General features: G+C 36.9%; 1 protein-coding gene across 2 annotated transcripts; it reads right to left on the bottom strand.

The window, feature by feature from the left end:
• Positions 1–924: 924 nt before the first annotated feature.
• LOC149015490 (inactive purple acid phosphatase-like protein) lies at positions 925–13,020 on the bottom strand. Of its 2 annotated transcripts, none has more exons than XM_089155547.1 (11): positions 12,356–13,019; positions 11,161–11,252; positions 10,618–10,811; positions 9,063–9,102; positions 8,455–8,536; positions 7,283–7,360; positions 7,015–7,140; positions 3,345–3,466; positions 2,418–2,457; positions 2,134–2,208; positions 925–1,923 (listed from the first exon to the last, which is right to left on the bottom strand). In XM_089155547.1, exons 1-11 carry the CDS (start codon positions 12,652–12,654, stop codon positions 1,728–1,730), a joined length of 1,344 nt encoding a protein of 447 aa, XP_089011673.1. In that variant the 5' UTR covers positions 12,655–13,019; the 3' UTR covers positions 925–1,727. The 2 variants fall into 2 exon arrangements, 1 of the variants encoding a protein (XP_089011673.1); XR_016173453.1 differs by having other exon boundaries at positions 1,834–1,923; positions 3,368–3,466; positions 12,356–13,020.
• Between the last annotated feature and the right edge of the window lie 459 nt (positions 13,021–13,479).

Here is a 13,479-nt window from a genome sequence, read left to right as displayed (position 1 = left end):
ACAGGAAGGAGGAACAGGAAAAGCATTCTCTGCTGTTTGCTGTGCACATATAATGCCAAATAATTGATGAGAAAACAAAAAAAACTACATGTCCGTTTTGAAACATAGACATAAGACACAAGACAAATAGATATGGTTTTAATAAGGACTTCTTTGCCAGCTAGTGAAACAAGATTCCCCTTTCAGCCGGCGATCTTAGAATCAAGCTTACTAAAAATATCAGAGAATTTTCAAGATCTACCAAAATGAGTAGGAATATTGAGATATTTATACTAGACATTTTCCTAAAACCCCAACAAGTGGTAATGAGTGGCATTTAAAAACGGAGGGTCATTGAACTAAAACCTATCACTAGATTTATCAAAATTAATAAAATGTCCAGAAGCACAACAAGAATCAGCAAGAAGACGAAGAACTGATTGGTATCAACTGAACCAGTTTTAGAGAATGAAGAGGCAGTTGTTAGCGAAGAGAAAAAGAGAGACACAAGGACCCAACTGACCAGTACGCACACCCACAAAGAAACCTAGCGATTCAGACACTGAAAACTAACAGAGAGTACCTCTTGGTGAAGAGTACATAGATTTGGGCAAAGTGAGCATCCTTGCCAAAAGCCCACGTTTGATTTGATATGATGAACCATATTAGTAATGTCGGCATAATCCAATGAATCCACCAAAAGGTTGGATTAGTTGGCAATGACCAGCACCTCTTAGTTAAGATGTCACGGATTGGACTCTCATTATTGGTATTTTTAATAATCCCTACCCCTGATATATATACCAAAAAATATAACTACAAATTAAAGACAAGAGAATCATGGCTGAGTGTTCATATACTTGGAAATGAATACAAATAACTCAGCCACAAATCTAGTTTATAAAGAAGACCAGTAGCATCAAGTTTTGCAAAATCCTTGGAGGCTTCAGTCCCATGAGAAAAGCATATGCGAGATTGATTTATCACTACAACAATAAAGAGCATTCAGTCCTAAGAAATCAGAAAGATGAAACCTAGATGAAATACTTCAAAGTTTCCAAAAAATTTGACACTAAATCTGGATCAGGGTTCAGGATTATAGACTTCGTGATCTCTTAAGAAGCGAGATGACCATCAAGGTGCAAATGCATCAGTCTTTAGCAGAAGAGTGTTTGAAATAAGTGTTAAAGTTCAGTAACATCTACCAGCATTCAATTTAGGGAGCAAGAAATCAACATGGCCCAAACAAGAAGGAATCCATGCCAAAGGAAAGTATTCTGGAAGTACAAGAAGAAAGAACCAAATGTAACGTAAACAAATGCACTTGCTGTTACAACTCTACACAAGAAACCTCTAAACAATAAAGAAAATTGGGCGGTTATTGTTCATGAAATTTGGTCAACTTGTAATTTCAAAGCACACTGAAGAATAATACTTGAGCACCAAAGATTTGGCTGAAAACTTGTCCAAAAATCTGATCCTTGCTAATAATTTGCAAAAAATGGAATGTCTACAGAGCTTCACTTTGCGTTTTGCAAAGCTATGATGTAATTCTAGTAGCCCATGGTAGTGCTTCTAAACAATGCTGTATGGACAAAATCCAGAAAACTTGAAAATGGAAAGAATAAATAAATTGAAAAGCAATTGGATCCACTAGTTCATTACATGAGGCTTTGTAACCTTAAAAAATGAAGTTCAACAAATATTAAATTTCCTGAAGAAAAAAAATGGAACACAATAACTAGCTTTCATTGTGAAGAGGAGGGAGGAGTATCTGGTGAGTCACTTGAAGCTGGGGGATCAGGTCGATCATCTGGCGGAGGTGAAGAACAGGAACTGAAATCAAGATTTGGGAATACCCCTGGTGGCCTCTCACGTGGTTTGATTGTTAACAATTGGCTTGCATCGCCAACAACATCCGCCCATCCGTAATGAGGTTCGGCCCTGAAAAATCAAAGTCCATGCTATGTCAAGTTGAATATCAGAAGATTTCCACTCAAGAATGGGGAAAAAATAAAAGTTGGATGGACTTAATGGAAATTCTTCAACTTGGTTTACATCTAAACCAGCTCCTGAGAGTATGATACACTGATACAGGTTTACCTAAAAATTTCAATAAAAGAAATTTTCTGCCAAACCAGAAAGTTGTCTTACTCATAATAGGTTTCCTCCTCCACGGTGATATCCCAACTTTCGCCTGTAGTACTTCTACCATATTTATGCACTTTCCTAATAGATAAGGTTGTGCACATTGTTAGTCCATGAAAATAAAACTTGATATAATGGGAAAATTCTTCCTGTTCAGGTTAAAAAGGTTGCAACCGGCTAAGTTTTGGTATAACAGTTTATTTTGAGGGTGAAGATTGAAAAAAATGTACGAGATTACACAATACAAAAGGATTAAAGGAAAACATATTCTTGTGGTTAAAATTGCATACCCGTCTCCAAAATGTTCTTCTCCCCATGTCCTTGTCCAGCCTAGAAATTACATGATGATTTTGTCAATAATAGTAAAAGAAAGAACCCAATATTTCAAGCGAAAAGAAATGAATTAACTATCGAAAAGAAAAGGCAAATAGAAAAATAGTGGTTAGCACAAACAAAAACTGTTATCACAAATATTTGCAATTTTTATACCACTGCAAACATTTGTGCAATTTGACATTTCATGAGCCAAGCATTGTTAGGTGAAATGTTGGTAGTGTTTAGATTTTGACATCTTGCTATAGTTTGAAATAGTTAAAGGAAAACAAAAGGTTCATAACCTGATGCAGTTCCCATTTAAGTGGTTTTAGTGCCAACAAACCCCCACCACCCACCCAAAAGAAAGACAAAAAGAGAAGGCCAGACCGAAGGTGATCTTAAGCTGTGGAACCTCCGTGCATAAAGTTAAAAACCATCAAGCAACAACCCCTTGGTAGTACAAGGAAAGGATAATGCAAAGTAGAATTGCTAATTTTGAGAAATACAAGAATCATGCTTGTTTGTCATTAACCTAAGAAGAAATAAGTCAACGTCCTCAAAATCTCAGGTGCATGAATTATCAATCACCACAAGAAAGCGTCCCAATTTCTTACCAACCTCAAGAATGTGCACTCCTCTCTTTTTCTCATTATTCATCTCTACATTATCTACATCTCTCATTTTCATGACCTAAGCCAATCAAACATCAACAAACTTCTCTGTATTTTGATATAAATTACTGTAAATGGATCCTGACTAGCATTTAATCAAATAGTACTTTCAATTAAAACATCATAAGAACTAGGGACATAATCTATGTAATCCTTTGTTGCTTCTGGGTTTCCAGGCATGATCCATATAATCAAAATGCAATAATCCAATGATAAGAGGAATGTACATACGATTGCCGGCTGGAGATAAGTACCATGTCTCTCCTTGGCGCGTACCCATGCCAGCAAAGAACCTCTCTTCCCATTTGTCTCCCCATTTAGTTCCCAATTCAGTTTCTGCCCATTTATCTGTCCTGAGAATATTTCAACAGAAAAATTGCTTGTCAATGTAAAATAAAGCCTAATAACAAATCAGTTGAGTGCACTTAGATGCCAAACAAAGTGAGTCAAAATTTGCTATATATAGCAATATGGGGCTTCTCATTGCCTTGGAAAAAAAAATATAAAAAGAAACTTGTTTCCCACTGGATGGCAGATTTATGATGACTACTGATAAAGCTGTTCAACACGAATATGGTGTCTGACATGGCACCAATTGCATAAGTAAGACACATTTATGTAAAAAACTGGGAGTGATGAGAGGAGTCTGACAACAAATACTTGAAAACAAGAATAAAAGTCAAGTTTCCATCTAATATAGTAAAGCACGTCCAATGGCCACCCGCGTGTCCAATGGCCAAACACTCGCTGACCGAGCCATGTAGTAAGGGTATTGATAAAGCAGTTTAACATGAATACAGTGTCTGACACGGCACCTATTGCATTAGTAAGATAGACCAACATAAGAGATTGGAAATAATGAGAGGAGCTTAACACCAAATAAAATAAAAAACATAAAAACTAAGTGTCCCTCTGATGTGAACATAAGGATCCTTATAATTGAGTCCCAAAATCCATATCCAAATGGCCAATCCAAGCTGGTCAAATGCTCCCCCCAAGGCTATTTTGATCATTTTCCAGCCCTTTTTAGGGCTCAATAGTTAGTAGTTTGAAAGTTACTTGAGTGTTTAAGTTGTGTTGAGTTAGTTTTGGATAAGATAAAGATTCCTTATCCATAAGGGGTTCTTATCTTTAGAGTTTGTTTTTATTTGAAAGTGTTCTTGAGTCCCAAGTCAAGTGTAGTACTCTAGAGTTGAGAACCTTATCTATTAGGGATTCCCAAACCGAGTCAGATAAATAGCCTCTTCTTGCATTGTAATATTCAGATTTGATGAATAAGAATTTTAATTGATTAATTGCTTGAGTGAGTGGCAGGGTTCCTTTGAGGGGGACCCTGCGGTTGTTTGTTGAGTGTTCTCAATTCGTTTCCAAGATCAAAGTAGTCAATAAAAGATCAATTCAGCAAGTCCAACAAGTTCTTTCAACATTCCAGCCTGCTTCATAAATACCCAAGTAAGTAGAAGATCCCAACCCCAGCCCCACCACCACTGTAGCCTCTCCAGCCCCTTCCCTCTTGTTTGAGCCCAGAAAACCTCCCCCTCCACATTGCAATTAACCTTGCCCTTTCCCTTTAGTTCCCTTCAAGCCCTAGCCCCTTCTCTAGTACCCACAGCCTCCCCTTTCCTCACCCTCCTCCCAGCAATACAGCAACCTAGTCCCATTAGGAAACCCCAACTTCCAGCCCCATTCACCCCCAATTAGATCGCAGGAAACCCTAGGTTCATGCCCTTCCATTATTTTCTATAAATCAGTCCTATTTCCCAAAGTTAGAAAACCCTGCACTTCATCTTCCTTGAGATTCTGCAGATATTTTAAAATTCCAGAGATCTAATTTTTATCAAGTTCTGTCAATTAGATCCCATTCTAGTTGAAAGGATAGCAATAGAAGTCAACCCTGTTTAGCAGAACCAGCAAGGAATACCCTTTCCCCAACCCTAACCGAAACCCTAACTTGCCCCTGAATTTAAATTTCAAATCTGAACTTCAATCTTCTGAATTTCATATTCAGAAGGCTTAGATTGCTTTAGAAACCCTAAAACCCCTTCTACTTTTTTCTGGAAATTTCTTGGGCAAACCCTATCTAGGGAAATTACTAAAATACCCCTAAACCTAGACCTGGTTTACATCACCCTCTGACGTAGTTAAAGGTGTTCAATGGCCAATTGGACCTTGGAATACTCTATTTTGGCCATGGTTGGATTCTATTAACATTGGACTAGTTCTTTTTTGGCCATAATTTTCTTAAGAGGCCTATTGAGTACCTAGTCATTTAGGTTAATGCTAGTTAGGAGTCAGATTTGAGAGTTACATGTAGGTATGAAGCCAATAACATTCAGAAACAAATTTATGAAATATAGCTTCATTCAGTTTTTTTTTTTTACTTTTTTTGTGGCTGATTCAGGAGTTACTGCTGTGGATTCAGTAATGTGCATGATTCCTATAAGCGGATTCATAGCCTGGTATCTCTCCTATATATTTCGTCATCCTTCTTGAAACAAAGGTCAGTTCATCCTCTCAATATCTCCACTCTGGAACCTTTTTTTTCTGCTTTATTGCTGTTGGAAATTCATACATAAATTACTTGATTTCTTTTCACATTGATTATGGAAATCTTCGGTTGTACCCTGTGAGATTCTGTTATATATTTCCTGAATTATTATGAAGTTCTGCAACTTTGAACCTGCTATTGGTGTTCCAGAAAATCACTATTATGTTGTCAAAATCAAGTCAAACACTCCAGTCAATTCTGTGAGAAAACAGATGTCTTGACTGTAATCTTAGCCTATTTGACTAAGGGTACAGAAAATTTGCTTTCCAAGTTCAGCTTCTATGACTGTAGCTCTGCTGTTCCTAGTTAGTCTTCTACTAGATCTTTTTGGTTGAGACTAGATCACATTAACACCGCAACCCACCCCCGCAGGAAAAACAAAATAGGAAAAACCAAAGCTTGCTTGAGGAACTCTTTTCTTATTGCAAAGATAACTTATATGCAATGCTGCCAATATATGAAGAAAGGCTGTGCTTGGCACATTGGTCAAGTGGTCACTTACTGAATTGGTCATGGGTTTAAGTCCTGCGTAAGGCTGGATACATCTAATCCTACCCAGACCCTACTAAATGCGGGAGCCTTGAGCACTCCATAATATCTTTGACTTTGATGCCTCCTATATGGGAACTGGATAGCAGCAATGTAAATAACAGGATGTCATCAGCTATTCTGAAAATAAAGAAGCAAAATAACAATACTAATTTAGATAGGCGAGACCCCAGGGACCTACAGTGGACAGTTAGGAATATTCTGAAGGTGAACTAACCTAGGGAAAGTTACTAACCAAGACTGTAGCAGCATATAAGTTGACAAACATGCAGATTTGACATGACATAAAGGTGAGTAAGCAACATAAGTTTTAGATAATCATGCATTAATTTTTTTAAAAATGGTTGATTGCGAAACACTAGGTGGGGATAGCGTATGGTATCACATCATAGATAGCAAGTTCTTTCAAATTGTGACAACCAAAAGATGTTATACAAGTCCTAAGCAATGCAGCCAGTAACCATAAAACAGCTAACAAGATCAATGCAAATAAATCATTGCATGATGTTAAAAACTATGCTAATACAGGGGAAGGGAAAAGCTGAATTTGATTAGCATGAGGTCGGAAAAAAATAATAAAAAGGGATAGCAGCAACTGGGGGGAAGATAAATAAATAATTAGTAGAAGGATGAGCAGCCAATATACTGGTAATAAAGAAGTAACCAAATTATTTCAATTTGGTGTAACCAGAATTAATTCCTTAGGAAGTACACCTAAATTATTTGATCACTACATTCAGTTGACAGTAAAAATTAAAGCCAGCACACAGTCTAAATGTAGGAGAGGTCAGAATTTAAGAAAACCATTTTTGGACGGATCCTTTTCCATCATAGTGCTCTCCCCACTTCTCCCACCATGACTGTTCATTGAGTCTACCATACTTATGAGCCCCTTTTTCTGTCCAACCTTTGGCATCATACTTCTCCCACCTGGCAGGATAAACAATGCATTTTCAATGAAGAGACAGGCACAAACATGTGTATATGCACAGACTCATACACAGAACATAACACTTGAAATAAGTAACTTAAAATAAATTAGGGTTTAAGGATAACCTAAGTGTTTTCTCACCATTTCTCAAACCAACCAGCATCTTCAGTGCCTGATGTTGCTTGTTTCTGTGCACTTCTCTCTATCCTCGCAAGATTACTGACATTTGAAAGTGGAACAAGCATGTAATTTCACAAAGATATTCATAATAAACAAAGAACTTAACCAGGAAATAGGATGTGTTTCAGAAGAATTAGAACCGAACATCAAGTACTCATTGGTCAGACATGGAGAACCTTTCATTCTAATACACTATTAAAGATTCTTTTTCCCATGCTTCTGTTTGTAACTTGTATGAAAAATAAATCTGATAACATATGGCATAAACTGTAAGGAGAGCTTCAGTTTTCCATGTTTATTTGCTTAGTTGGACCAACTCCAGTGGAGAAGTCGGTGTTTAGTCTAGAAGGATTTCAATAATATGCAAAACTGAAGTTCTATTTGTTACAGCTTAAGCAAAAATAAGAGGGGTATGCTGAATGTAAAGAATCCATTGTTTGATGGATGTAGGAAACAAGCTGGCAACACATCAGCTAAAGCAGAATACATGAAACCAAACTATAGTTGTAAAAATTATAACATTTCAGTTGGAGAAAGTCTTGAGTCTGCATCACCACAATAAAATAAAAAAAGATTCTGAACCAGTGACAATTGGGTGTAACTACACCAAGGTACTCTTCAATCGAAGCTTGTCCCAATAGAATAATATAAGAAGAGTATACAGCACCATGTGCCATAATGATCTCAAGGTAGATATCTCAACTCAGTCACAATTCTTCCTGTCACTCTACCTACAACATCCCTGTAAAACATGATATGACAGGGAATGGAAATGGGATATGCATTGGGCCCCTCTTTAGACTTCCATCATTTTCTAGCATATTACCTACTTAAGTGCTGGATATTACATTGGAAGTTCAAAATATACTTTTGTAGGTAGATATTGTTGTTTTAGATGAAAAGTGAAAACTAAGGATGCATCAAGATTACTAGGCTACTTGCTTTTGGGCAAAAAAACTAGACTGCTTGCTAGTTGAAAATAGTATATAATCATGACTTATGATATTTATATACTCACATATAGTAGATGAATCCATAAATTCAAGTCCAATATCCTAACATACAGTTGTCAGACAGCTTTGACTCCATTATGCATACCTGCAATTTAAAAGGGGTTCTTGTTTAAATTGTACCTCCATTCATCTTGATGAAGAACCTCCTGCCATGTTTCCCACCATGAATCGCCCTCAGCATTTTTCCCAGATTTCTCCACACCTATGAATTGTCATGACTCACAAAATGAGCATTTCAGATGTCACAGATAACAAAAACTATCATTTTGATTTTTCCACTCTTTATTCCAGATATATTATGATGACAAACTGAAAGCACTAAACAAAAATAAATAGAAAAGGGCAAACCCGGTGTCATGACTAACAAAATGAGCATTTCAGATGTCACAGATAACAAAAACTATCATTATGATTTTTCCACTTTTTATTCCAGATATATTAAGATGACAAACTGAAAGCACTAAACAAAATTAAATAAAAAAAGGCACACCCGGTGCCTAAGGCTTCCTCACAAGCAGAGCCCCTGGGGGCAAAAAATAAAATAAAAAGGAACTATAGAACTCAAACAACCAAGCATAAATACTTGGACTCATTTGGGAGCATATTTTAGGCTGCAGCAGTTTCAATTGATTAGTGCAATCACCAACATATCCTCAATTCTTCATAAACATCAAAGTAATCAATTCTCATTCTAGAAAAGAAAAGAATACACGTATGTATATATATACCTAGCTCTTTGTATCCGCTCCAGTCACTCTTCTCCCACCACTGTAATGAAATCAGAAAAGGAAATTAAATGCATCTCCCGTAGATGATGTTGATGCTATAGAAACATAAAAAATATGAAAGTATAACATAAATTTTAATGTAGAGTTTGGCTCTTCTGTCAGAAGATGAGAAACGAGTTTCAACTTGTGAGGGTTCAAGAAGAAAGTGTTGATTTGATAAATCCCAGGTCATAGTTGCTGACAGAGGTGCACTAGAATTACCATTCATAAAATTTTAAGAACAGAATATGATGCATATGCATTCATATAAAACAAACAATATTCTCATCCATCATCTCCAAATTGCAAGTTTAGAAGGTACAGCGCAAGTAAAAGATAAATTACCAAATAAATATACATAAATCATCTATACCATCACAAAGTTGATGAAAATATTATTCATCCAACGAAAAAAAAAATTTGATGAAAATAATAGATTCTTAGTGTTATGTAACGTAATATTGGATGATGCAATTGATATGGGCACTATAAAGATCTAATCTAAAGGAGGAACACAGAAATTTTCAGTCGTAGCACAAAGATTGTACAGTAACTTCTTTCTGTTCAATTTATCAATATTTAATGGTTGTCAACCAACTCTGATGGATAAATGAATGATTCATTTACCATAAAATAGAGCCCCCACCCCCTTGAATAAATAAAGGTCAGGGTACAGAAAGGTCACTGTGTTGATTTGAACGTTGGACACATATTTTCTAACAAAGAAGTAAATCCATAGAGTCTAGAATAGTAGAATGGAAAACTGTATTTGAAACCATAAATAGGGGACTGGATCAAAAAATATGTAATGCGTTCATCTTCAACCTCCCCCCCCCCCCCAAAAAAAAAATAAAAATAAAGAAAATAAAGAAAAAAGGAAAAGAAAGGGGAAAAAAAGAGAGATAAGAAATGGTTGATTTGGGTGCAAATTGAATCTTTGCACATTCTTCTCCAATCTGAGTCATGTTCAACAGTTCAAATGTTGAATGAATTCATATATGTACTCCAAGAACTTATGACCATCAAACAGAAAGGATATAAAACTTGGAGGGGTTAAGTACCAATATTTCACACAAAACACAATTAACTTTTTACCCATTATCTTTAAGGTTAAAAATTTTCTCCAGTAGGAGGGCCAAGTATTGATATTTCACATGGAAAGAGGGCCAAAAGGGAATTCAAAAAATTGGGAAGGGAATGGGGGAAACTTCAAAAAATGGGGGGGGGGGGTGTTTGGGTGGCAACTGCTGGTATTTCACACATGGAAATAGGATCATAGGGAAATTCCAAAAATTAGAAAGGGGAGGGTAAAATTTCAAAAATTTGGAGCGGGGGGCATCTTGGGGTAGCTCCACCCCTGTATGTAGCATAAGTGCATATCACTGAAGGGAAAACCATCGAAAAAATGACAAAATACCCAAAAATTCTTGCCTACAGACATCTTTCATTTGAAACAATCTTTTGCAGTCCAGTTGACCAGTAAAAGCTTGAATATAATTAGAGAGCGAAAATCTACCGTCTCTTTCCATTCTGAGGAACCGTCTTTGCTTTGACCACCCATCTTTGTCCACCGGCATCTGAATCCATTTTCCCCGAGTTCCTCACCACTTTCTCGGTACCAAGTACTTCCATCTTCATTTGTGCCACTCTCACTGATGTTCTGATTTGCTAAGTTGATTCCCCAGTCCTTTTCATTAGCAATGCCGGTATCTAGAGTGGAAGGATTAGTAAGGACAACAATCTCTTCAGTGAAAAAGTAAGATTCAACACAAGAAGTAAAAAAAACCATGATTTAAGATGATGTTGGTCTCATCTAAATATAAATAATTAGAAACAAGTACCAACTAAGGAAAATATCAAGAAATGGTAATTACAGATATAGATACATATTGCAATTCAGTTGATTAGCATTTTAAGTCTACCTCATGATTAAAGATGACGTTTATTCCATCTGAATATAAAAAATTAGAAACGACAACCAACTTGGGGAACTATTAAGGAATAATAATTACAGATAAAGATACATGTTGCAACTAAGCTGATTAGCCATTTTATCTACCTCTTTTGGGTGGAGTATCACGAGATTGTGGAGCACACTCTCCTGAACTACACCGAGGATAGAATTCATCTAATTTTGAACCACCACGCCGCCTGAAAAAATGGAAGCTTAAACAACATAAGATATTTCAAATCATATTCTCCCAAATGAGAGCATAATACGTAGAACTGACTACTAGAGCAGGATGTTAGGCTTCTCTCAGTCCATCTAAGAGCTAAGTTAAGAACAGGGAAGAACTAGAGAAAAACTGTGTGCCGAAGATTTGTCTAAATGCACAACCTTAATTAGGCAACGTAATTCTGAAGTTGATTTCTGCCTTCATATCTATTTCTAATACCACAATCATATAAATAGAAAGGGGAAATAAAAGTGCCAGTGCGAGTAGACATGTACTGTCAACCTTAATTAGGCAACGTAATTCTGAAGTTGATTTCTGCCTTCATATCTATTTCTAATACCACAATCATATAAATAGAAAGGGGAAATAAAAGTGCCAGTGCGAGTAGACATGTACTGTCCACATCTTTCTGGGTGAAGCTTAACTGCTCTATATGTAGGTAGTTTCTTAGTTTGGGAAATGTGAACTCCCTAATTTGTCTGAACACTCTGTTGCCAATCTACTTCGTTGCCAACGTTAGATACATAAGAACAAAAAACAGAGAGGATACGTAGATGATACCCGTGGTTAGACAAACATATACTCAAAACCAGGAACTAGCAAAACACACTCGTTGAAGAAAAGGGGAAAGAGTTACTTCAACCACTAAAATCTTTTTACGGGGGCCGGGGGGGAACCACTCAAATCAGCTAGCATACTTTCCAAGAACGCACAAAACTCCAGGTGCCTATATGAGCCGGGTATGATAACGGGAGTATTGTAGCTCGCAGCATAAATCAAAATTCTAAAGCTCATTATAAGAGCAATTGACACTTGCCACTCAGTTGTTTTCTCATTATAATTTTTTTTACCTTCCATATGAATGAATCTCTGAGTCAGTCATCAAGCGAAAAACAAAAACAAAAACAGAAAAGGAGAGAAGGGGGGGGGGGGGGGGAACCGAAATGCTATCTGCTGCTTAGACTTCATTTAGATTAGAGATACAATCTTTAAAAGAGGAAAAAAATACCTAACCCACTGCATTAGTATTTCATCCATTTTAGTTATAGTAAACACGCAGAAGAAAGGGAGCAGTACCGTGGAGGGGCAAAGGGCAATGCAGGTATCGCCTGGACTCGAATTCTACAAGAACTTTTCTTGATCTGGAACCGCCAAGCCACGGAGTTATTCTCCGAGCCAGAGTTTCTACTAATTGGAGAGACCAAGTTAGAGCAACAGATGATGGCAATTCGATTCAATCGATCCCCATAACCAACTCTGCAATTGTTTCTCCTCTTGGAAAACTCCAAACTATGACGATGAAGAGGAGTGACATCAATCCTACGGAACTTAGTACCATATGCAGACGTTGCAATGTCAGCGGAACCGGTCGCCATGATTCAAGACAATGCCATAGAAGTGGGATTGTAAATCCAAATGACGAAACCCTACTACTACCACTTACTGAACTCTCAACGCTTCTCTCTGCTTCGAAGTTGAGAGCTAGAGGTTTGCTGACTCAGTATAAATAATTCTTATTGTACACAATTATTTAACAATAAAGAGTAAGGTAAGAGAGAGAGACAGTAGAGCCAATGAACCAGAAGAAGAAAATTTCGCTCTCCTACTTAGTTGCAGAAATTGCGGTTCTTCTTGTTCGGTGAAACGTTGGATTCTATGACTGAAATTTTCACTACCAGAATCCAGAAAGACTGCTTCGAGTGAAAGTGAAGAGAGAGAGATGAGTTTAGATCTGCTCGGGATCTCCGCTGCCCGTTTAGTACACGTGAAGACGATGTTGATCCGATCTGTCTCACTCTCCTTCGATACTGTAAATCAGGGGTTTCTATCGCCACGTGGCATTCCACTAGCCGTTTGTTCATTTAAAGGTGAGGTGTCTACTGAATACGGCCTACTTTGAAAAGTCTACTTGGCCTACTTGGACTTGAGCGGGGACTTCGGAGCCTTCGATTATTTATTGGAAATAAATTTTTTTTTTTTTTGAAAATGTTATTAGTATTTTAATCATTTATTTCATCACTAATCTGTTTTTATAATTTTTTTTGAGGTCAAAGTGTTTTTATAATTTATACTCGCTTAGAGAAGGCTACCCTTGAGTACTTTGCACCTACTTCGTATAGGAAGAAAAAATCAAACAGTGCGAGGAGTAAGTGATTGTGTGGCAATGTTATATTGGAATTTACCAAGTCAAAGGACTGGAC

Source organism: Hakea prostrata, chromosome 5 (genome assembly GCF_041222555.1).
Source record: "Hakea prostrata isolate BN-2017 chromosome 5, UWA_Hpros_2, whole genome shotgun sequence".
Lineage (NCBI taxonomy): Eukaryota > Viridiplantae > Streptophyta > Magnoliopsida > Proteales > Proteaceae > Hakea > Hakea prostrata.
This window is presented reverse-complemented; position numbering and strand designations above follow the sequence as displayed.

Coding starts and splice junctions, on each gene's coding strand:
- LOC149015490 (XM_089155547.1), bottom strand. CDS start 12,654: ATGGCGACCGGTTCCGCTGACATTGCAACGTCTGCATATGGTACTAAG. Junction 8,537..9,062: donor GAGCGGATACAAAGAGCTAG/GTATATATATAC, acceptor GACAATTCATAG/GTGTGGAGAAATCTGGGAAA. Junction 1,924..2,133: donor GAGGAGGAAACCTATTATGA/GTAAGACAACTT, acceptor TTGATTTTTCAG/GGCCGAACCTCATTACGGAT.